Genomic DNA, 26238 nt, shown 5'->3' on the forward strand with positions numbered 1-26238 from the left:
GTGCATTTTGCAGGAGCTGGATTGACTCCATGCAATTATTTTATGATGTATTATAATATTATCTTATAAAATTATATTATTTTAAGATGACTCTGTATATGTAAATAGACATTTAAAATGTCTTTCTAGTGGTTTAGATCCCAAAGTCGAAGTTGTGTATCTTTGAAAACATGTGAAGATGACTCAGCTCTCTTTATGCATGTGTCCCCCAAAGCTGCTGTTCCTTTTTTAAATGAAAGGCAGCACTCACATAAGCATGACTACACATGTCAAAGTCATTTGAGCTGAAAAAAAGATGCAGTTAAGCAGCTAGTGGTTTGATTAAAGACATTCATTCTGCTTTGCAAAGCTGGCATTTGTCATAATTATACAGTGCCTTCAGAAAGTATTCACCCCCCATTGATTATTTCTCATTCTGCTATGTTGCAAAGTCAAATTAAAAACATAATAGAATGGGATTTTTTTTCCACTCCTGTAGAAGTAATTCTCTATAGTGATTAAATTAAATAAAGTATTTAGATGTCTTCAGAATTATATTAAAAATAAAAATCTGAAAATTACTTATTTGATAAGTATTCACCCCCTTTGTTTTAACAACCTAAATTGGGTGAGGTATTCAATTATCTTGAGAGATGTCACACTAAATACATTAACAAGGTAGACCTGTGTTCATTTCGAATCCACTTGTGTTCAATTGCTTGATTGCACGATAAATATCACTGACTGTGAGGCCTCGGAACTAAAACAGCAGATCAGATTAGTCCTGCTGTCATGAAGACCAAGGAGCTGCCCGTGGGGCTTCGAGATGAAGTTGTTAGGAGGACAAAAGCTGGTAACAAAATGGAAAAACAATTTGGAAGCAACCGGACAAGAAGGAAAGTTGTCAGAGAAGTGACCAAGAGGCCAGCTACAACACTGACAGAGTTGCAGAGCTCTTTGGCTGAAATGGGAGAAACTGTCCAGACATCAACAGTCTCTTCAGCAGTTCACAGATTTGGCTTCTTTGGGAGAGTGGCTAGAAGGAAGCCACTTCTGAGAAAGTCCAACAATAAGTCACGCCTGAAGTTTCCTAGAAGCCTTGTGATAAAACCTGAAACTTTTTGGAAGAAGATGTTGTGGTCTTATGAGACTAAAGTTGAGCTCTTTGGCCTGAAAGCAAAGCTCTATGTTTGGCACAAACCAAATACAGCCCAACACCCAGGTAACACCTTCCCTACCGTCAAGCATGGTGGTGGCAGCATCATGCTCTGGGGTTGCTTTTCAGCAGGAGGAACTGGAAAGCTTGTTGCCATCAAGGGCAACATGGATGGAGCCAAATACAGGCAAATCCTTGAGGAGAACCTGTTTCAGTCAGCCAGAGATCTGTGTTTAGGGCGAATATTCATTTTCCAGCAGGACAATGCCCCAAAGCACATGGCAAAAAGGAATGACTGGGGGGGGAGAATTCTGGAATGGCCCAGCCAGAGCCCAGACTTGAATGCAATTGAAAATCTGTGGCATGACCTGAAAATTACTGTCCATCGATGCTTAGAGATGGAGCAAATTTGAATTGAAGAATGGACAAAAATTCCACAATCGAAATGTGCAAAGCTCATACAGACATACCCAAGAAGACTCACGGCTATAATTCCTGCTAAAGGACTATGTACAAAGTATTGACTGTAAATGAGAAATGTAAGTCTTTCATTCTGGAGAAACAAATGTTCTTGAATAAAAAAAATATATTTTTTCATAAATGTGTTGAATTTATTGTGTTATTGAAGGGAGAAAAAAATATTTCAATTTGTTAAAATTAGGAGATATAGCAGGAACAATACGCGAAACTGTTCCTGGGGGTGAATACTTTCTGAAGGCACTGTATCTGGTATTGTCATCCACAGGGAGTGTTATGCTTGCTGATGTTTAGAATTGAGCCCTTCTGAATATATCTGAAAGATACAGCCATGATGAGCTCCAAAGATTGTGGAGTAGAGGGGAAGGCTCTCCATCTTTTCATTCTTTAGATTCTGAAACTGGAGGGTAATACTGTGATACACATTGTCTTGTGTGTTATTGAAACAGGCTTGTGGAATACCATGGGCATAAATGACATAGGCATCAAGTTTCACACTTTATCAACATGTATCACAAAAAAAGGACTGTCTCTCCATTTAAATTAAAAAAAGTGAAAGACAGAACAATTCAGTACAATAGCACTGGACAGTTATTAAGGTTTTGTTTAAATTCTCTATAGCAAATAATGAAGTCCAAAACTTGGTGCCCTAAAAAACTAATTATTTCTCTCTAACAGCAGCTGAAAGACTACTGAAACTGAATGAGGGTGTGTGAAATTCATCATGTTGTTCGCTGTTTTTACATAACCAGGTTGGCATTTAAACCAAAGCCAAGCCTTCAGTTTACAAGGAATGCTGTTCTGTTGAATTGCTGAGATTTTTTTCCCTAAAGTTAGAATCCCTTGCACAACAGGATTTTGGCATTGAGCGATTCCAAGACAGTTTCTCCTGAGCAGAATGTGAATGACAGTTTGAGTGCTATATGTCTGCTTCCATTAACAAAATAAATAATAGCTCTGACTATCTTTAGATGAGAAAATATTTGTAAGATGTACACATATTTGTAATTTGTAAGATAGTCATTTGTTTCAGGATGTTTTGGACAACTTCAACTTATAGACTATAGAAACACATGTAAACCAAGAATTATTTGTACATTTTGTTCCTTTTTTCAAAACCTTAGACTGCACTGGTATTTTTTAAGTTCTTTCAAAATAAATTCATTAGACACTGAAAAACAGTTCTGTAGTGCTTGAAGGTCCTTTAGATGTAGTATTAAAAAAGTTTATTTAATAACCGCCATAAATATCTATATATGTAATAATTAAGATACAGAAGCAGCACTGCTGCTAAAACGCAGCTCAGATAAATAGTTTACTTAGTTAACTTGACATTGTTATATTGGTATTGTTTTATATTGTTTTTTCATAATAATCAAACCAAGTGAACAGGAGCTAATGTAAGAATTTAACCCTTTTGTGAGCTAGCAGTTCTGAATATGCCCTTCTTTGTCTTTTTTTTCCCAGGCCTTTGGCCAGGCCTACTCAGCCCAGAGGAAAGTGGCAGAAGATGGGGAGACCCACGAGGAGACACTGCTGCAGGAGTCGGCCTCCAAAGAGGCCTACTACATGGGTAAGATCCTGGAGCTGCAGACAGAGCTGAAGCAGAACAAGTCCGTGGTCTCCAACGTCCAGGCAGAGAACGAGAGGCTCAACGCTGTGGTGCAAGACCTCAGAGAGGTAACAGGGGATAAAGGGGAGAGTTTTTGTTTCACCCCTCTACTCGTGCGGGAAAATCTGTATTGACAGGAAATGGTCACATTGTTTTGTAGCAATGAGTTTGGCAGTTGGGCACACATGAAAGTTCATCCACAGTGCTGACAACAAGTCAGCAGTCAGAGAAGGGCAGCAGGTCAGGCTGAGGTCAGACAAATAGAGGCCTATTGTGGTGATCAAATCCAGTGTTAAGCTTTAGAATGACAGAAATGCCCTTATGTCCGCACATGCATAGGGCAACTACAGGAAAAGTCCTATTTTAGCTTACAGACCGCATGGTTTGGGTTGTCTGTCTGTTTCTGAGTTTTACACAAAAACATACACAAGTTGTTCTTTTTACATTGTTTTGGGAAATAACAAATGTTGTTATTTACATAAAGGAACAAATTTTGTCCAAATAAATTATCGCATTTTGTTTAATATGTCATAGTAAAATTAATTTTTAATATTGTTTATATTATTAAGGGCCATGCTCTAACTGCTAACATGGTCAGACATCACATCTGGCACTCACTCATTTTCTTTTGTCCCTGGCAACTGCGTAGTATCGTGTCTTAAATTCTTTGCTCTCTATACTTACTGTAAACTACAAATAAATCGCCATGAAACACTTCACATAAAACGATCTAAAGAAATATGTTTTAGAGAGCAACAAAGAACTAAAACATACTGTTACAGATTTAGGTGGCTGAGAAGTATCTCTTGGATTTTAGATAAAGTTTGTGACACTTGGCAGAGTACACACTTCTAGTTTCAAAGCAGAGAGGATGTTTGCTGAGGTCTGGGGGGTCCCTTGAGCAGAAACAATTATAAGGTAAAGTTTAGGTACTGTAGGTACGTTGTGTGTTAATGCTGCTCAAGGAGCAGTATAGAAACACACAATATAAGAAAACAAAAGGCCACAGAAAAAAGTAAGAGCGATGAGAAGGACAAGAAAGAAGAAGAGGGAGAAGAGTGAGGAGTCCAAAGAATTGCAACTTTAATCTTGTGCCAGGTGACAGCGCCAACTTCATGATCATCCAAACTAAACCTGACTGGAGCTACGTATTTGAACCTAGAGAGAGTGCTTTTCTGTGTTTTTAGGGGACTTGGGTTTCCTGGGTAAGAGATACCTCAGTTAGAAACCTCTTTCCTGTTTAGAGTGGATTTTTACTGATAAGGATATAGGCTCCCATTTATTTTCTGGCATCCAGTGTGCAGAGATAGATTTAACTTCTCCTCCCCACTAATAGCTGATGTGTGGTGAGCGTTCTGGCGCACTATGGCTGCCGTCGCATCATCCAGGTGGATGCTGCACATTGGTGGTGGTGGAGGGGAGACCCCATTACCTGTAAAGCGCTTTGAGTGGAGTGTCCAGAAAAGCGCTATATAAGTGTAAGCAATTATTATTATTATTATTATTAACTGCAGGTTATATTTAGTTAGAAGGCAACTTATCTCTTATGTGGCCTCTGTAGCCGTTAGGAGTTTAATGCTTAGTAACAGTCTAGGGTTTTCTGGGTGACCAGAATGTTAGGCCTCTGAAATGCCTTATTTGTAAATACTGTACATAGAGTAACTTGTGTATTGTATGTTTTGTTTTGTCTAGTGTAGCTTGTGTCTTGTGTCATTGTAATAAATATTTACTTAACCCAGTGTGCCTGAATTACTGTATTACTCCTCTTACCAAAGCTACTGTACTGTATGCCAGAGAACAAATAATTCAAGTGCATCTAATTATACCACCCGCTCAGGTATATTCTGGAAAAAGCACTTATAAGTTGGGGGTTATGAATGATTATTTTACTTATTGACTGAACCGCTTAGTCAATTCCTGATTTTCACCATTTTTGTAACTCCCCTTTTGTAACAATACTATATCAACACTGCACTTTTAATTCCCAACATGGGGCGCTATCTACAAGGAGTTTGTATGTTTTTCCTATGTTTGTGTAGATTTCCATCAGGGGCTACTGTTTCCTTCAACAGTCCAAAGAAATATTGTCTCTGGTAAAACTGACCCTGGTGTGAGTGGGCGCATGTCTGTGTACCTGTGCCTTGCGTTGGACTGGCACCCCAACCAGAGTGTATCTTGTCTTGCTCCAGTTGCTTGCCGGGTTAGGCTTTGGCTCCAACTGTGGATTAAAAATGGATGGATGGATATATTTTAAGATGTTACCTTTCATTGTTATGTTTTATAAAGATTGAGGAGTAAGTAACTGAGGAAACTGCACAGATCTTATCTTTGTCTTTTTATTCCTTACATCTGTGGTTGTCAGTTATCAGCAGGGATCTTCACAGTGACTCTTGTACCAGCACAGGAAGGAATGAAGACTGTGCACTGTTCCCTCTAACAATGTGGAAAATCTGATTTGCACTTTTTTTTTTTAGCATTTTGACACACTGTGATCTCCATGGAGTTTAAGCGAAGCATCCTCTGGCGGGCTCAATCCACCTTGTTCCATTACTGAGCAACTAATAATATGTTTCTATTTTGGGAATCACCACTACAATCAGCTAATGGCAAATCCCAGTTGTTATCCAGCAATGACTGGGCTATAGTGCTACATTCTGCACTCTGAAATGCGTTGTTGGGGGGTTGTTGCGGCCAGGTGTAAATGCTTACTTTAATCTTATTGTATTCTCTGTAGAACATCTTTTTCTATGTCATATATACTGAAAGACGCTTCAGTTACAAGGAACAACTGAGAAAAAGTGTGTGAAATCCCAAAATGATAATAAGAATCACATGATGTTCTTACTATTATTTCCATTTTTGATTTACATAAGTCTTTTCTTAAATAACCAAAAGAACTTCATTTTCTAATTCAATGTTTTTTGAGACAGTGGTGCATGAAGTAAAAAAAAAAAGAATCGTGAAATAATCAAACACATAGAATGTTTAGTACAATTTAGGGAGTAATTAGAATCAAGTGGTTAAATAAATGGGCAACAAGCAAACAAGGACTAAGTGCAGGCAGTACTGTCCTATATAGTGGTCAGAAATTTTAAGTTTGTCTTCACCATATACAGTAGATACTGTATATCCTCAGAAAATGAGTTCATACTCATTGGTTTAGAAAGGGTTATAAAAACAGTTAACAATGATTGGGGCTCCATTTTTCCATTATCAGACAGATAATATGCAAATTGAAAATATTCAAGTACATGCTGACTAGCTAGGACTGATCATCCTGTCAGGATCTTCCCAAGAGAAAGCACAAAAATTATCCAGGAAGTCTAAAGAAACCCCAGACTAAAATTATAGGAATTTTAGGCCTCTCAGTTTGGCTAATGACTATGTTTATGACTCCTCCGTCAGGAGAAGAATGAACAGGAATGAGCTTCATGGAAGAAACTATTACAGTACTTTCTAAAAAGAATATCGCTGCCCATTTTAGGTTTTCCAAAGAGCACCTGGATAATTCATTATAATATTGGAAGATTGTTCTTTCGACAGACAAAACATAAAATGGAACTTTTGGTCACAATAAGAGACATTTTGTCAGGCAAAAGCGACACACGCATCCTTCCAGCAGAAGAATCTCAACTTGGAACAAGGAAGATCATGGTTTTGGGCAGATTTGCACCCCCAGGACCCGGGCAGCTTGTCACTGAAGGAACCAAGTATTTGACATTATATCAGTAAATTCTGGTGGAGAATGTCAGGCCATACATTCATACGCTGAAGCTGAACAGAAGGTGAGTAATGCAGCAAGACAAGGATCCTGAAGATGCAATCAGATCTCCAACAGAATGGCCGAAGAAGACATTTTTCAGTTTAGACTTTGTCCTAGTCTATGTTACACCAGGACATGAAGCGAGCTGTTCATTCAAGAAAACCCTCAAATGTCACCAACATGAAGCAACTCTGTAAGGAGGATTGTGCCAAAATTCATAAATGCCGGTGTGCAGTACAGTTACAGCACATGTCTAGTTGAAGACACTGCTGTTTAAGGAGGTGCCACCAGTTCCTAAATTAAAGGGTTCACATACTGTACTTATTTTCTTGAGGATATGGACTGTTGTATCATTTGTTATCGTAGTCTTTAAGATAAGATCTTTCCTGAAGTTCTAAGTACTGTAAGTTTTAGGTCTAAAATTTGGGGTGACACAGTAGGGTAGCATAGGGGTTTGCATTGCAGGGATCAATTCCCGTGCTGCTATCTGTACAGAGTTTGCGTGTTCACGTGGGTTTCCTCTGGATGCTTCGTTTTACTCCTATAGTCTAAAGACATGCAGATAGGCTGTTTGTCTTTTATAAATTGGGCCTGATGTGAGTCTGTGTGTGGTTGTGTCTCTGTGTACCCTATGATGGACTGGCATTCTGTCCAGAGTGTATCCTGCCTTGTGCCCCTTGCTTACCAGGATAGTCTCCGAGCCACCGTAAGATTGAACTGAATAAGTGGTTATTGAATATGATGTCATGTCTAAAGTACGTGGGAATAAAGACCAAACTCTGCAATGTATAGAATATTCTTAGTTTACCAGAATATTTCAAAGCAAATACAAAATTCAGAATAAGAGAATTCTAAAATTCCAGACCCGGGGTGCAATCCGTGTGGAGTTTGTATGTCTCCCTATGTTTTGCAACAAGTTTCCTCTGGGTGCCCTGGTTTTCTCCCACAATCCAAAGACATTTGGGTGGATTCATTGGCTTCTGGGAAAACTGACCTGACCCTGGATATTAATTTTAAATATTTTCATGAAACTGACATATAAAAGGCGACATGTTTTTTAAATACTTGATCTAAATATTGCAAAATAAGCAATCTGCCAACCAACTAAAATACACTCATATTTGTTTTCAGATTTTGCAGAAGTGCTTTATCATTTACATTGGTGGTTATTTTATGGTAAAAATGCGACCAAAAATAATACAAAAAAAAGTGAAAAAAGGCAAAAAGAAACAGTACCGCTGTGCTGCGTTACCTCCAGGTTGAGCTTACCCTATTTAACGGCGGCCCAGTCTGGTGAGCAGGGCACATAAGGCAAAAACAAAACAAGAACTTAGTGCATAACAAAAATGTGTGTGTATGGCTGCCCCAGTGAAAGTGCATGATGGGACAGGCAAAAAGAAAAAGAAAACCTTACCTGGTTGCATTCCCTTCCGGGACTGTCGGTGAAAACCTGCTCATCCCGTCGGAGGGTGTCCAGTGTGCCTTTATAGGACCCGTCCAGCTGGATCTCATCAGCTGGAAGTCAAAAGAGCTGGGACTCCAAAGGCAAGGCGTCGCCCTACAACCAGGTCTCCACCTCCACACTGGACACCCCCCCGCTGTCACGGATGTCGGAAGGGATGAACTGTGGAATGGCAGGAGAGCGAAAATGACCCTATGCGTAGCGGCGAGACGGGGGTTAGCCCGGGCTTAGCTGTTCAGGAAATTCCATTCCGGTGTTGCTCTCTTTCTGGGACTACATATTTCCGGGTCTTTCAGTCTGCCTTCACTCAGCATTGACGTTCAGATGTCCTGAAACCCGCCTAGCACCAGGTCGCCCCACGTCCGCTACCTGAGGGCATAGGTTTCTATACCGCATTTCCTGAACAGATGAGCCCGGGCTAAAACCCCGTCTCGCCGCTACGCATAGGGTCTTTTTGCTCTCCTGTCATTGCACGGTTCGTCCTTTCCAACATCCGTGACACCCGCATAATGCCATACAACCTACCAGTATGTTTTTGGACTGTGGTAGGAAATCAAAGCACTAGGAGGAAACCTATGTGAACAAGGGGAGAACAGGCAAACTCCATGCAGGTAGCATCCCAGGAATTGAACTCAGGACCACAGAGGTGCAAGGCAGATATTCTAATCACTGCACCAATGTGTTGCCCTAGGATGATAGGGACAAGGCTAATTACATTGCCAAAGGTATGTGAAATCTACTATGTTAATAACATTAATTGTCCATTCCTATTCTTTAACAAGATCTATAATTGCTTTATCTTGCGAATAAATCAGTAGTCAAACATCTTACAGATGTTATAAGTGCTGTTGGCAATTGCTAATGTGTGCAGTTGAACTCTCAAAATTCTTGCTTAGGCAATGTTCATAAATACTTGAGATTGTTTCATTATAGCCAGAAGTATAGTCAAAATGTTATAGAACAAAATACTTGAAAACTTCTGTCAGCATTTAAAAAAAGTTTCTATAAATTAGGAGCTCTAATCATTTTTGGTCAAGTTAAAAGAATGGGATAACACTTTGTGCTTTCAGTGAAAATATTTTAACTGGTTTCTTCAGTATTGCATTAGCATTTTTTCACAGAAAATGTGTAAATAACTAAATCACGCTGCTCTTTCTAACCTTCATTGCTTCTCTGTGATATAAAAATCATATAATCATTCTGGGATCCTAATTTTTAGCAACATTCAGCTTGTAGTTGTTACTAGGGTTTTTATTGCTAATTAATCATGATGACATTCTTTCAGGCAACCTTGTAGTTTGACAGTGAGCTGCTGTTTCACAGCTCTTGATTTCAGGGTTTGATTCTGCACATGCATGTTGGTGCATGTGTGGAGTCTACATGTTCTCCTCAGTTTGTATAATTTTTCACCAGGTTCTTTATAAGATCACTTTATTGGCCATATACAATTTTCTCTCCATGAGACGCACAGACAGGGAGAGAAGCTTGGGGTCAGAGTGCAGGGTCAGCCATTTATACAGCACCCCTGGAACAGTTGGGGTTAAGGGCCTTGCTCGGAGGCCTAAGGTAGTAGGATTCCTCTGCCGGCCACAGGATACGAACTGGCAACCTTCCAGCCACAGGCACAGATCCTTAGCCACAGAGCCATCACTTTAGTTTCTATTTTAGTTTCCACCATGTTCTAAAGCCATGCTGGACAGTTTATTTGGTATATATTGTCCCTGTGTGTGCACGCGTACAGTATATGTTCCTTTTGAAATCTGGTATCCCATCCAGGCTCTAGTCCCTCCTTGTGAAAATGCAACCCTTCCTGAGACTGATTGGCTTGCTCATAATGGATGGACATTCTTTTTATTACCAGAGCAGCTCTTAAATCTAGAAAGATTCAAATCTTGTCTAGAAAGTGACTAGTCAGCCACTTTACCACATCCAAAAAGACATTCTTCATTTTATTTTTAGTAACACTTCATCAAGGAAAGTGCTTTATGAAATATTCTGCTCACAAAAATGAACTCAGAGTCATCCTGAATATGCAGCAACATGTATTTCATTAGTGAACTCAGTGGTTATTTATTTTATCTTATGTTAAGGTACTGTTAAACAGTCTCTTAACAGACCTCTAATGTTTATTAAACAGACAGTAGAAGGACTGTGAATATGACAATACATGTACATTTTTATTTCTGTAATTCTGAAATATATTCCTTGCACAATTACGTATCTAGATGTGTGTCTTGATTACATGTGAATGGATAGCAGACCAGAGTTGGTTTAAGTAGTAAATCTTGTCATGTTAGACATAATTATTTCTTAGGTTTTCTTCAAATACATGCAAATAAATTTGCATTATGTGTTCACAAAGATGTTGGTAAAGATACTAAGCACATTGCTGAAAATTCCTTCACATCAATTTTTGTGACTCATTGGGAGCCTTGAAGAGACTTGAAGAGCTTCTCCAGAATGTTCTTGGCCTCTTGCTGGCACCATGATACTCGAAAGGCATGAGAAAGCATGCTCAGTTCTTTTTTAGGGTGTAGTAATGAGCCAAGCTCAATAGCAGTGAGTAGATCCACATTTCTTCAGCAGTCATTATGATGTTCACTGTTGACCACGGTTAATTGTGCTCATAAGTCAACTGTACCCAGTACAGGCAGATGACACTTTCAATAAGAGCTTTAGATTAATTGTCAATGCCCAGCTGAGTTAACATGATGTGTCTGTGTGCCACTGGAATTGCTTTATTCCATTCCTTGCAAATTGAGATGTTAGTCAAGGTGAATTGAATCCTTCTGTAAGTCAAGGCCGTCCTGTGCATCCCAGACATTCTTTCACATTTGAGATAACACAGACAATCCCTTTATAAAGAGCTGTCACCTCTTATTTAGCTTCATGTTTGTATATCACATCTAGGACTGCACAGCTGCGTAGTGGGATCAAAGGGCCCTTTCCCTGTGGTCATGTATTTTCTCCTAGGAGTGAGAAAGCTAGTCTTGCACAAATAAAGGCCCATCTAGCTGGTTTGCTTTAATTGAGAATATTATTCAGACATTTTTTGAAAGAATTCAGGCTTTCATCTTTGAACACGGTGGCTTTGCTGTTTGTTCCAGTCTCTCAAGAATATTTTGTAAAAGATTGCTCCCTCTTTTCAGTTTTTAATGTACTTCCCCATGGTTTTTACATGTCTTCTGGTTGTACTGTTGTTGAAAATGAACTATTGTCATTTAATGAAAGAATGTGCATTCTTCTTTTGGGTATTAATGCAGCCAATACTTGATTGGTTCACATTGATACACAAAAGCCGCTTCTGAAAGAGAAGAGTAATGAGCAGCCAGTTTCTTTCCTCATGGTAACCAGAGATCAAAACCTTGGAGGAACAGTTGAAATTAGAGAGTGAAACTTTCCTGGGAAAGAAGAGGTACTTTGAATACTCGGGAAATATCCATATGAACGTTGGGTGAAAAAGCAGACTACAGATGTAAAAACTCAGGGATGAAAACAAGCCCGGAAACTGTCAGGCAGAAGTACTAAACACTTAATTTGTTTAAAAATGCCACCTTGAAGCATATTAGATTATTATAAGAACTTTGAAATGTGTCCTTAAAAACTACTCATGTAAAAAGGATGATTAAATAATAAAATATAATGTCCTATAAAGTCTACCTTCAATATAAGGAAGAGGACTGTGGTAAAACAGGCCTGCATGGAAAACCAAGCACTGCCAGTTTTGTGTACTGCTTGCCCTGAGGGCAGACATCTGCCATTCACCTACCTTTTACTTTAGTTGGGAATTAAATTGAAGCAGCTGTATTCAATTTGTATCCTTAAAAAAGTTCAAATGGTCATTCATTTGTTACTAAAATGTATTACAGATAGTGAGGATATAAACAGGACCTATTGTTGAAATCTCATTAAAGGAATAGCATGGAAGCCATCCCTTTAATCCACAGCTATCTGGATTATTAAAATAACAAACATTTGTAGTTTACAGCATACAACCGGCTCTTCCCAATACAGATGTTCTAGTTCTTCATATAGGATTATTATTCTTTATTATTTTGCCATTAATCATTACTTGCCAGTTAACCTCAAACACCCTAGTTTTGGAAAGAAGGTCAGTTTACTGTATATGTGCAACACAAAATAATCCTGTGAAAAAGGTGTGCACACGTTGTCAATGATTGAGAAATAATTTTCGATTGGGGGTAAATCAGGCGATTTTGGCTAACTGCTTACAAGGTGTTTATAGTTTTATATATACAAAAGAATAATGAATCTATACTCTGCCATCACTGTATTAACAGTAACACACAGGGCAGTGAGTTTGTTTCTTTTTTATTCTCTACTGTAGTAACCTTATGATAGAATGGATGATCTTTTCTGTTGTGAATTTTTCTGTTGTTGCCAGCAGATATGGAGTTCTTGAGGAAGATTAGGTCCTTATCTCTCCTACTTCCACTCTTTTATATGTATCTCCCTTTCTGGACTTCTTTTTGCACATTTCTCTCTCACCCATCCCACCACCCCACCTACACTCTTGCGGCAGCTCCTTAGCTCATTCCTTGCGAAAGTGAGTGGGTTTTCAGTCACTCAAGCTGCTGTCTTCTCAGATAGGTAATTTATGCCAATAAATTTTAATACATTCGTCCTTCTGTCACATTCCTTAGGATATATGTGTAGGTGAACTACTGAAATTTTGTTGCTCGCTGTGTCTTAACTTCACTGTAGCTGAGACACAATAACTACTGTATATTGCAACCTGGTTAATAAATGTAGAAAAAAATGCTTCTGTTATTTTTTTCTCTATTATTATAAATGCTTGAAAAAACAGTATCAACTTCTGTCACAAACAAATAGCTCAGAGACTGCATTTGAATTAATACTGAATGTAAAGTACAGCACGAGGGTCCTTGGCATTTGTTGCAGTATAACAAAGAAAAAAGACTGTATAGCTCATAGCTCTCTTTTTCTAGTCCAGTCCCACGTAGTGAGACATTAGGTCAAGTAAAAATTAGATGGATCGCTAGACCTTTGCCTTTGTAGCACTAAAGAGTTAAACGTTTGTATTATCGGCACTTTGAACAAACTGAGTGCATTCCAGCCTCAGTACTTCAGTAATAACTGAACCATTTAAAATGCTAAGAGCAGACCCATTTGACCAGTCTCTGCTCTTTTTGATACAGAAGCCTGACTAATATGCACTTTGCTGTAGAGTTAAATGATGGGGTGATTTCTCTGTAGTTATCTGAATGTTAGACACAAATACTGTGGAAAGACTATTAATTCAGGAAAGATGAAAAGATAGCACAGCAAAGAGATTCTTTTTTTGCTGCAGCTGAAAGACAGAGCTGCTGTAGGAATGATTTTGCTCACCACATACAATGCGGCACTATATTAGAACACTGACTTGAAAGGTTAATTTAAAATAGCTGAATGTACAATAGCAGGCATTGATATTTTCACACTTAATGGCACACTTAAAAAGATACAATTCTTGATGGGAGAGTTCATGGTCGCGGGGGAGCCAGAGACTAATCCAACATTTGGTTGCAAGGCAATAGGACAAGAGAGTTCACTGATGATTAATTATTCAGTTGTGTAATTAACTACAGGACACACTTCGGTTAATCATTATGTAAACTTTATGAGTGCAATGGTAAACATGATGGCAATATTTTGACATCGTAGTCCTGCTGCCTCATAGCTCTTGGAACCTTGGTTTGAATCTGGACTAGGACTTGTGCGTTAGTATTTTATGTCTGCTTTTACCTTGTTTTCACTTTGTGTTCCCTCTGGTTTGCACCAAATGTTGAAAAGAAAAAGAAAATGCATGTTCTCTCTCACCTTCAAAAAGACATGCTGCACAGGTTAATTGATGTCAGTAAATTGGTGTGCCATACAGGGTGTAGTCAAGTCTCGTATCCAGTGCTACCTGCTTGATGACATCTCCTTAGACCAGTTGAAACACACAAATTGTCATTCAGTGTTATCAACAGTCATGTATTTGTATTCATACGTACAGCAGTTTCACAAATTCCTGTTGCTACCTTGTGTGGAGGCAATCTGACCATGAATGTACACTGGCCATGCAAGCCACATCAGATGGAAGTTTTTGTCACTTGATACCCGAAGATACAGTTTGTGTTTGAGATCTCCAACAGTGGCCTTTACATTTGTTTCCCGAATCACTTCTTTCATGTGGTGGCAAGATCCACTTGTGTCCTCTTCCTGTCGAGGTTCCCACTGCACCAAAAGTGTTTTACTTCTAGAAAAATAGGAACACTTACAGTGGAAAGTGGTAGCTTCAGCTTTTTGTGAACTCTTTTATAGTCTTGCCCCATCATGTGGAGGTCACTGGCCATCTGTCTACAGTTTTCGAAAAGCTCTCTGACATTCATCATGATGATGCATGCTACTACAACATGTCTTTCATGTGTCACCTCTCTTTTTGCCCCTGGGAAACTGGAGTCCTTCAGAGTCCTAATAGTTCCAGAGGTTTCCATTGTACTTCCAAAGAGTAGGCTGTAAATGTAGGATTATTTGTATTGGATTTTCTTCCTACATGTCTTTCTTGTTGTTTTATTTAGGGTTCTTCCTGCAGGAGAAAGAATGCAGCAGAGTGTATCACCGTTAGCTGAATATAGACAGATTTCTAAATGAGTCATCTAAGTCTACGCACAAATGTATAGGAGAAGGGATGGAGGCATTTTTCCTGACAACCTATTACTCATGTTGTGATCTATTATGAAATGTCGCACTGTTAAGAACTAGACACTTTCAAAGCGTTTGGCTCTGCTGTAATGTTTTTTGAAGAATTTATATTATCCTAAAGAGAACTTTAGAAAAAAGTATTCAAGTTCCCAAGGTCTCTGCTGGTAGTCCTAGCAACAGCTTAGGTGGTGTCACACTTTTTATTAAACCAATGACTATATATCTATCTTGCCTTTCATTTGACGTATTGTACACTGCCATAAGATTTATCTCATTATTCTTTTTTGTCATTTGCCATGTTTTGCCTTCTCAGTCCAGGAAGATGTGGTGACATTTATCTGTATTTGTGTTACTGTCAAGAAGAAAAACACTCTGCCTTCTGAAGCCACTTTAGAGGCCAATTATGTGGAAGTATATCAGAGGATGTATTGTGTTCACTTTGGCGACAGAACACTGGTAATCAGTTTTTCCACAGAGTAAAACGTTGTGCCGCTTAACCTGCACCAGGCCCAGGAGCAGATTTATTTAGAAATCTGAAGTGACCAAAACAATAGTGTTCTTGAGAGACCATGTAAATGTATACTGTACTTACAATTTGACTCATACTTTGACTGTGCAATTAAAAAATGTATAGATCAGCCCCTATGGAACACTTGCATCTCTGCTCTTTGTACAACACTGCAGCCAGAGAAAGAAACTCAGTGGCCGGTTTCACAGCATGATAAAAAAACACTCTAACACTTAATCACTTGTTCAGTTTTTATCATTTTTGAAATGATAGTGTACCAAATTTCTTTTTCTTCTGTTGAGTTATCTGCCCTTGAATTTGTAGGGAAGATATGTACATTTTTAACATTCAGCCTTTTATTCATAATATTCAGCTTCACTATTCTGAATCCATAGATTCAGCTTCATAATGTAGGCTTTAAATGTGCTTAATATACTTTGGTAACAGAATATTATGTATTGAAGGTCATTGAATGCAATTCCTAAGTATGTTTACTAAAAAAGCCCACTGAAGCTATTCAGGTGTGAGCCTGGCCAGTACCTGTATTGGAGGGAAAGCTAAGGTTGCTGCTGGAAGAGGTGTTGGTGGGGCCAGTAGGGAGTGCTCAGCCTGCAGCCTGTGTGGGTCCTAATGCCCCAGTATAGTGATGGGGACACTATTCTATAAGAAAGTCGCCGGCCTTCAGATGGAATGCAAAACCAAGATCCTGACTCTCTGTAGTTATTAAAAATCCCAGGACCTTTCTCTAAAAGAGTAGGGGTTTTATCCTGGTGTTCTGAACAAATTTCGCCTGGGGTTTTACCAATCATGGCCTCCTAATAGTCCCCATCTATGAACTCTCTTCATCACTCTGTTCTCCTCCCCACTGATAGCTGATGTGTGGTGAGCTATCCCAGCAAGCAATGGGTGTAGGACAGGATACACCCTACACCATCACAGGGCACATACAGAAACAAACACACTAACACTCACACAGGGCCAGTTTTTCCCAGAAGTCAGTTAAGCTGTGGGAGGAAATTGGAGCACCTGGAAGAAGCTAAAATGAACATGATGTGAATAAACAATCTCCACACAAATAGCGCCCCAGGAATTAAACCCAGAGCCCCAGTTCTGCAAGGCAGCGATGCTAACTGCAACACCACTATGCTAGCCTCATACTCAGTTATCGACCAAATAATTTACTTCATTGGCCTGAATGAATACATTTCTTTAATGTATTGAGTATTTTAAGTCACCTTTAGAATTTGCTAGGCTATAACTAACCAAGAGTTAGTATGACTAGATCATAAATACTGTATGTACAGTATCTGAAATGGCACATGAATTGGCACAGATATTTCTGCGTGCTGCAGGCCTGCCCCCTAGTGAGATTGTTCTCTCGGCCTTAGTTGTACTGAATAGAAGTTATCATTCATTATATTTGAAAAGCTACACTAACCTTAGCAGTGGCCTTCAGATAAATTGTTGAAGAGAGCTCTGTAGCATTCATCATTAAAGTGCTGAAGAACCATAAAACAGTCATATGAATATTTAATGTTTAAATTAAATGAGTTTTTCATATAACATATTCACATTATTTTGAAAAAATGAACCTTTTAACAATATGAAAGTGAAATAAATAGTCTGCAGAGTTTTATTCAATTTTATAAACAGTAGATAAAAACCTAGGAAAAAATACATTTTCCCTATTTGCAGTATATTAGGACTTTCTCATTTTTGGTGTGACGGTTATATATATATATCATAATTATACTGATGTAATAATAATATAATTTGGTAAGATTGTGGTATCACTCAAAATGTAATTGAGTAAGAAAGGACTATATTTCAAAGATTTATCCAGAGAAAGCTTCGTTTTTACTGAAAATATTGTTGATCATACCTGCCAAGTTAAAGATATTGAACACTTGTGCACCACAAAGAAGGATAATTGCCGTTCTGCAGGGAGGAGATGACAGCAATTCAAAAATTGTAAAGATTCTGCTGCCAATTGCAGTAGAACTACATTAAAATATTTTACATGGTTTACAACAAAAGACTATAATTAATTAATGGAAGTGAAATGGATTTCTATTCAGCCATTTTGAGAAACTGATGCAACCGATGCATCCACAGGGGGTCACAGTGAGAGTGAGAGAGAGCAAGGAGGGACAACACTCACACATGTGCTTGGTGAAGTAATTTACATTTGGAGGAAACTGGCACATGTGAACAAAAAAATAGAGACAGACAAAAAAAACAGAGGAAAAACATATAGCAGTGCAGAACCGAGCCCTGGACACTAACACTTTGAGGAATCAGCACTAACCAGCATACCAGAGTACCAGAGTTAAGGAAAAAGTACATTTCCCTTAATTCCAAAAGTATTTTTTTCTATTACGGTGACAAGATTGTGCCTTGCAAAAGTGTTCAGATCTATATAATGATGCCACCACCGTGCTTGACAGTAAGGATGGTGTTGAGTGAGTGATTCAGTGTTGGGTTTATGTGAGATGCATTTACACTTTGCATTTAGACCAAAAACATGTGGTTTTATTTTGTCTTAACACAAAAAGCTGCCAAGTTTGCAGTACCACTCAGGTGCTTTGTTGCAAGCCTTATGGGAGAATTGAGATGTTTTTTCAGTTCCAGACAAAACTCTTTTGTGGATAGACTGGGATTTTGTTCACCCATGGACATTTTCATCTCAACCACTGAACTTTGTAACTCGCTCAAGACACCCTTGGCCTCATAGTGGCGTCTCTAAGCACCTTCATTCTTTCCTAGCAGCTCAGTTTTGAGGAACAGCCAAATAGCAGTATTTGGATGCCTTCCACTCTTCCACTGCTTTTATACTCTTCATCTGAAATGTGCTATTATATACTTTTATTGCTGAGTAGTTTTAAAGTTCCATGGTTCCTCTGTGGTTGAATTTTGTGCTTGAAATACACTACCTGACTGAGGGACTTAGATAGGTGTATTTATGCACTATATAAGGTAATTTTGTGCACCAAAATTAATGTTGGCTTATGTCAGCAAAGAATACTTACTGTATGCAATCATGACTTTAAATGATAGTGAAGCTATCATGTTCAGTATGTAACAAATAATAATTGCTACTTCAAAGTGTTATGACTACAAACTTTTTTAACAAAATTGGCAGGGGTCTGAATTTTGTTTTTTATGTACAGAATAGTAAAAAAAAGCAACTGTAAGACTCAGTTGTGTAGTTTTTGATCAAACACAAGTGAAATGCAGCAGTATTCAGGACACTGAATAGCAATTGCAGGTACAGTATTCCATTGTAAAATCTGTTGTAAGCTACAGTGTAACCTTGGTAAAGCCTAGTAAATCCTAGAGTTATGGTAACCAATGGTAAACAATGATTTACCCCCAGTTAACTCCGCAGTCATCTGACAAAAACGGTTTTGAGAGAAACAGAAATAATATATAAAGGAACAGGTAATAGGTTTATTCCATGCTGAAAAGAGAAGAAAGAAAACAGTTTCGCCCGTGGAGCCTTCTTCAGGCCATATCACCCTGCAACTCACAACTGGCAGCCCCACTGAAGCTCAGCAGGTGTGAACCTGGTCAGTACCTGGATGGGAGACCTGCTGGGAAAAACTAAGGTTGTTGCTGGAAGAGGTGTTAGTGGGGCCAGCAGGGGGCGCTCACCCTGCGGTCCATGTGGGTCCTAATGCCCCAGTATAGTGATGGGGACACTGTACTGTAAGCAGGCGCCGTCCTTCGGATGGGATGTAAAACCGAGGTACTGACTCTCTGTGGTCATTAAAAATCCCAGGGCGTTTCTTGAAAAGAGTAGGGGTGTAACCCCGGCATCCTGGCCAAATTTCCCATTGGCCCTTACCAATCATGGCCTCCTAATAATCCCCATCTATGAACTGGCTTCATTACTCTGCTCTCTTCCCCACTAATAGCTGATGTGTGGTGAGTGTTCTGGCGCACTATGGCTGCCGTCACATCATCCAAGTGGGGCTACACATTGGTGGTGGTAGAGGGGAGTCCCCATTACCTGTAAAGCGTTTTGAGTGGAGTATCCAGAAAAGCGCTATATAAGTGTAAGCAATTATTATTATTATTATTATTATTATTATTATTCAGATGTCCCACGTTGTGTTTTCTTTCTTCTCTTTTCGGCATGCAATAAACCAATTACTTGTTCCTTTGCTGCCTATGCATTGTGGTGTCTCTGGGGGAAAGGTTTATGTAAATGAAATAAAAGTACCCACACCACACTTTTTTTCTTTATTTTCCGTGGAGTTTTACTCTATTTCTCCAGTCCGTTTAATTTCCAAGCCAGTCCGCAATTCGTTCTCTCAATCCTTATTCAAGCCAAGTTCCAAAGTCTGTAAAGTACCACAAATCCACGTCGTATCTAAATCACAAACCGTAAAACGTAATTCTTTCGTCCTTGCAAACACCAACCTGATTCCTCTATCTCCTCCAAAAATGCATTCACCTATTGGCTTCCACGCCGGTTCACCGCTTCCAGGGCATTTATATTTTGTTTCCCGACAAGACACACCTGTGTCTCATTGTTTTTCGGAATAAGCCCTTTCCCTACGCAGGTCAGCTGTTTTTTCTTAGCAGCCATCTTGCTCAGGTCTAAGTCGAATATATTAAGTAGGTCGTTCCTGAAATACCTGTCCTGAATGACCCTTCCTCTGGTCAGCTTACAACATGCTGATGCAGCTACACTCCTGAAATAATATGTAGATGATTAACCATAAGAAGATTTTTTGCTAATTTCTCCATTTTCAATTGCCATCGGTTCATGACACAAGATCACTGTCCAGGGCTATTTAAAAAACCAGCACTCAACATGACGTCTGTTGAAACAAGTACCTGTACCATGAGAAAGAGCCTGTGAACTCTTTGGTAACATCCTTTGAATTTTAATCTGGACATGATGTGGCACAAGCCTCTACAACCCTGTGAAACTAGACAGCTGAAAAATTCAAGTATATTCTGTAGGTTATCTATTTTATCGCAGGAATGGCTGAATGGGCTAGATATTAATCTCTGAAGTGTCTACACATCCTGGAAAGCCTTTCAAATATAGAAAATATGAGACCTAATTTCCTCAAAGAAGTTATTGGAAATTGAGAAAATAAGTTAGGTGTCCTCAAAAGGTTATGGAAGACAATGATAAAATGTGTATTGCTAGAATGACAGTATTAGGCAGTAAGTGTTAATACAGTATTGGCATTGACGTGCTGTTTTTTTTTCAATGCCCAGAGAAAAATTAGTTGATTATGAACGATGACAGGAAACCTGTACTATGTCACAGAGAATTCCTGTACTTTGTGACATGCCTGTAAAAGTCAAGGAAAATACCATTCTTCCATAATACCAGTCTTCGTTCTTTATACACTGTATCATGGCAAACCCTGATGTGTTATTAAGATCACACAGCTGAAGTGTAACAAGCACATTTCCAGATGTGCAGTGTACTAAGCATTTAAACACATTTACCACTTAAGATTACAGCAAATTCAAGTTATTTTAGGAAACATTAAGTGGTGCACTGATGTAGTTATTTAAGGATATGGCAAAGGTAAATGTATTAATGTATAATATTATATAATGTATGACCTAATCCACTGCTTACTAAAGAGGCTATGGGATTTTAAAAACAAGGGGAGGGTGGGACAGATGTATTATGTTACAGGGTTCAGTGTGCTGAGCGAGCTTCAGAAGTGACGTCACCCCTTTCTGAACTCTAGACAGTTAGTCGCTATCTCTGGAGTCCACAGAGTGGTGCTCTGTGTGCTTGGAGCCCATGAATGACCGTGATCAAATTCCAGCAGGGTCATGGAGAGCTACACTTATTACAGTGGTGCTGTGACTTGAATTTCTCAGGCTGATACCCGTCAGTCACTGAGGTTGCTGTGGAGGAGAGTAGAAGGAATTTAGAAGAGGAAAATGTAACAGGGTTCATGCACCTAGTCAGTTACAGAATAGATATCACCCCCTTCTGAAATCTAGGCAGTGTAAAACAGTGTGGTTGTAGAAGACACAGTCTGGTGGCACAGTGGATCTGTCTGCTGTCTATAGCAGCTGTCTCTGAGCCCACTAGTGACCGTTAGAGGCAAGTAGCGCCACACTAGTCACTGGTGATGAGAAGATTTCTCCTGTGGTGGAGGATCCAGTTTTTCAGAGTGATGGAGTTATCTCCTGTTTGGGGAGTGGTGCTGAATGTTTTTGGAATCCATGAGTCACCAGGATCGAATCCAAGCAGGTGCAGGGACAGCTGCTCATTTTACCATTTCCACACTTTGCAAACAATCTAAAATTAAACAATTCAACAACAAACTATTTCCATAATAGATGTCTTCAAAGCATCAATTTAATTTGTCATGGTTAACCCATACAAATATAATTAAAAACAATTAATTTAACACAACACACATTTAAACCCCAGCCCTAGCCCATCCACACATTTTCTGTATTTTTTAATAACCACATTTTCTGTAATTTTAATATCCAACTACAAAGGAAATTCAACATACTGTACACATCACCCCTTCTAACATTTTTTTTTCTTAAAATAACCAGTGCAGCCTTTCACAGCAGTAATATTGTGTTTTAGTTCTTTGAAGGATGGATTTCAAAGTTTCAAGTTTAAGAACACATTCTTCATTTCTTTATTTTAGCCATATTTCAAATACCATTACAACTCAACCATTTTTAGCCAATGTGCTAAAACTGTGTATTTGAAGGCATTTAACACTTCATCCATAACTGGTTCAACAAAGCATGAACTTTGCTCACGAGAATTTTATTTATTAAATTTCCATGAGCCATGGCTAAAATATAATCTTTTCCACTACTTTCTCCATTTAAAACAAATCCTTTTTTATGGAGCAAGTTATCTGAATATGAAAAATGCATCAATAGCCAGCAGCCATATCACCCTGCTTGCTGCTGGAAGAGGTATTAGTGGGGCCAGCAGGGGGCGTTCACTCTGCGGTCTATGTGGATCTTAATGCCCCAGTTTAGTAACGGGGACACTATACTGTCAAAAGGCACCGTCCTTCGGATGAGACGTAAAACCAAGGTCCTAACTGTCTGTGGTTATTATAAATCCCAGGGTGTTTCTCGAAAAGAGTAGGGATGTAACCAATCATGGCCTCCTGATAATCCTCATATATAAATTGGTTTCATTACTCTTTTCTCCTCCCCTACGATAGTTGATGTGTGGTGAGTGTTCTGGAGCACTATGGCTGCTGTCACATCATCCAGGTGGGACTGCACATTGGTGGTGGTGGAGGGGAGTCCCCATTATCTGTAGAGTGCTTTGAGTGGAGTGTCCGGAAAAGTGCCATATACTGTAAGTGTAAGCATAATTAATTATTATTATCAATAACACATTGCAAACATTTTAGACACAGGCTAGTGCATGTGTGGCCACAGCTGGAAGTAGTATATGCTGTACTTCTGTCTTATGGTGACATAGTGCATAGTGTACATAGTGTCTTATGGGATTCTATTCTACTTATGTACAGTAGAACCTGGAAAGGCATGTGTCTGTTCATTGGTCTCTGAGTCTCAGGTGTCACAAGTCTTCCCTGTTCATGCCTTAAATGTTCAATACTGAAGTCTGGGACCTGGGCATCTATGGCATAACTGTCACTTTCTCGTGTCCACAAGAAAGACAAAAAAACCTGCTGAAAAAACCTGTTGAAAGCTTTTCACTTCAGAATGAGCCTCCACGAAGAGCCCCAAATGAGGTCCCAGGAACTTGATCAGTGTAGGACCACGCAGTCAGTTTGCCATCAGTGACTACAACTGGATGCTGTAGTATCTACACAACTCCCGTGTGGGAGGATCAGAAAGCTTCTAGTTTTCTTTCCAGCTAAACCCTTTATTTCCTTAGGTGCACGTGTTGAATCCTTTCCTTCTTAAGAAGCTGAAGATTTAAAGAACTTATTAAGCATTCTGGACAGTAGCCCTTGAAGATCAGAGTTAGGCACTCCCGGACTACACACTCAAACATGGTCAGCTCCATTGATATTGACAAGGTGACATGATACCTACCATTGATGAAATGTTTTTGTAATGTCTTGTCAGCTTAGAAATTTATGGCTTTGAACACCCCCGACAGTGAGCAACAGTACGCTGTCTTAGTCTTGTCTGCAATGTCGCCACTAAATGGCACTAAAGTGTAATGTTATTGATTAATCAGGTCATAAAGGGTTCCTTTCTGAGTTTATCTTTCTTAAATTTCACCAACAGGATAAATAACCTCAGCACCTTTACTCAATCAAAACTCTTATTAATGAAGTGATTTAGTACTCAAGCAACAGTTCCAGTCATTCAAGTACTGTATATGCTCAGTCATGAACGAGTAATTGATTGAAATGATGACAAAATCATTTTATTAAAGTCCAATACACTACTACAGTACACTTTAATTTTCTGAAAATATTGAGGCATAAAAACAGTGACATGTTTCTAAAGATGTTCTGTGTCTCAACGTCACTGGTTCCTCAAAAAGACTGTTAATCTATTAATTTGGTCACTGTAGTGTCACATAGATAGGCACTTTATACTGTAATACCTTCTGAATTTGTGTTTCACTGCAAACAAAATTGTGTTCATCTAGTATGGTAACTTTGTCTGTCACCATTGACATCTTTAGGTGTACTAGTGGTAAGCAGATCAAAAATTAGTTTTCTGTCCTTGTGTTCACTTTGCAGGAGTTTGTCTTTGTGTTCCACTTTTACATCAATGCTTAAGTGAAGAGCCAATGACATCAATCTCGTCTCAGTCCACGGTCACATAGATGTTTGCTTTCCTTTTCATCATAGGTGCAATTGTATCTTTTTCAAGGACCCACTGTTTAAACATAACTTTAATACTATTTGCCATATATGTCTAATACCCAATGTACAAGTACACTGAAGAGAAAACCTGATTTAGGAAGATATGTTGGATCTGTTCACAAAATGCTATGGTAACTATTCATCAAACTCTTAGTCACAGCACTCTGTGTTGTATAAAGTAATTGTTTTGTTTCTGAAGGTCACACATACAATAGAAAATGAAAATCTTTTTCTCAGGAGAAGTGAAAAGATAAAAGAAAAAAAATTGATACACATGGTTGTACAGGCACAACATGGTGGCGCTGCAGTCCTAGGGTCAGGGCTATCTGCGTGGAGTTTGTATGTTCTCCCTGGGTCAATTGCAACGAACTGAAAGCAGCGTACTAACTGGAGTTCAACCCGTGGATAGCACAAAGCTTCATGCTAAGCTAGTGCTCTACCTTTAAGACCAATTCCAATGAACTTGGCCTCTGAAATCAGTCCCCAGCTCCGTACTAAACCTGCAACAAACAGCAAAGTAACAGCTCCTGTCCTAGAGGTTACTGAAGTAGGGGACTAATTAAACCACCTCTTCACATGGTTTAAGCAACTTGGTAGCGTTCCAAGCGGATCGCATTAGAACGCTCCTGAATATAGTGGAAATAATATTGTCCTAACGTAACGGATTTATGCATCCCTTGCTTGGAAAATTAGTGTAATTTCTAATAAAAGTGTAATTTATTATTAATGAACTTATAGTGAGTTTTCAGATATCCTAGGGAATGAAGAGAACTGATATTCAGGAAATACATATTTAAATAGCGTGTAAGTCTTAAATATTTTTGGTGTCAATTGAATATGTTTGGTATTTCTTATTGCGATGTGAGTCTACATTTGTGGTTCTCAGGGTAAGGCAGGTATATTGAGGAATTGGGAGTATGCAGAACAAGATATGTAGGCAAATGTAAGAAGGGTAAAAAAAACTGTAAGTGGCATTTTTTTTTAAATGACGATGGCAGTCCTTCAGAACACTGTCCTTTCCTGTCCTGTAGCTTCGTTCCGATAATAGTGTTGAAAAAGCCGAAATGTGCCGAATGGTTTGGAGACAGAACAGGTGGCTCATCCCAGTCGATAGCAAAGTTGTATAGGACTGATCTTACCACAGTGATGGTGCTGGCTCCTGGTACACAGACCAAATGTGGCAAGCAAAATGCTGTTTTAAAATTCCAGAGGCTCACAAGATCATTGGAACAGCAATGAACTGAAATGACCTGAAAAACATCTGTTACAGAAGTCTCCTAAACTCAGCTTTTTAGAGTTGCAAATTTAATTTGTTTTTTCCTTGTAAATGAATTCCATTCCCATGTGCCAACACCTTATATTAATGCCAATTCTGTTTTAGAAGTAAAATTGGTAAAGCTTATGGACATTAGCTTGTGCATTTGGTCATGATTTGCTAACTCCACAGTAAGGAATATGAGGTACCTGTACATGCCTTTGTCAGTCATTGTTCATTGCAGCAAAACCAGCTCTGCTAGTGCACAAGACATACATTTATAGTATTGCAGACACAAATGTAGCCAATACATAAAACCAAATTAACAATGTGTTCACTTATTTGGCTGAAGGATCTCTGTATGAATCTATAGCATAAAATATACCCTTATCTGGTATAATTTATCAGAAATGCTGTTCTTAGGCTAAAAACTAGCATTGAATTGTCAGGAATTTTGTAACACAAGACAAGCAAATTTGGAAAGATTCTT

The 26238-nt window shown here is 38.9% G+C and overlaps 1 protein-coding gene across 4 annotated transcripts in view; it reads left to right on the top strand.

Moving 5' to 3' along the window:
- bicd1a (bicaudal D homolog 1a) overlaps positions 1-26238 on the top strand; it is a 141682-nt gene that overhangs the window by 67208 nt on the left and 48236 nt on the right. For all 4 annotated transcript variants that reach the window (XM_069192118.1, XM_006633704.3, XM_069192120.1 and 1 more), the window contains exon 2: positions 3080-3292. In XM_069192118.1, coding sequence (XP_069048219.1) covers positions 3080-3292 — 213 coding nt within the window. The remainder of the gene's footprint in view (positions 1-3079; positions 3293-26238) is intronic.

The sequence above is a fragment of the Lepisosteus oculatus genome, chromosome 7 (genome assembly GCF_040954835.1).
Source record: "Lepisosteus oculatus isolate fLepOcu1 chromosome 7, fLepOcu1.hap2, whole genome shotgun sequence".
NCBI classification, from domain to species: domain Eukaryota; kingdom Metazoa; phylum Chordata; class Actinopteri; order Semionotiformes; family Lepisosteidae; genus Lepisosteus; species Lepisosteus oculatus.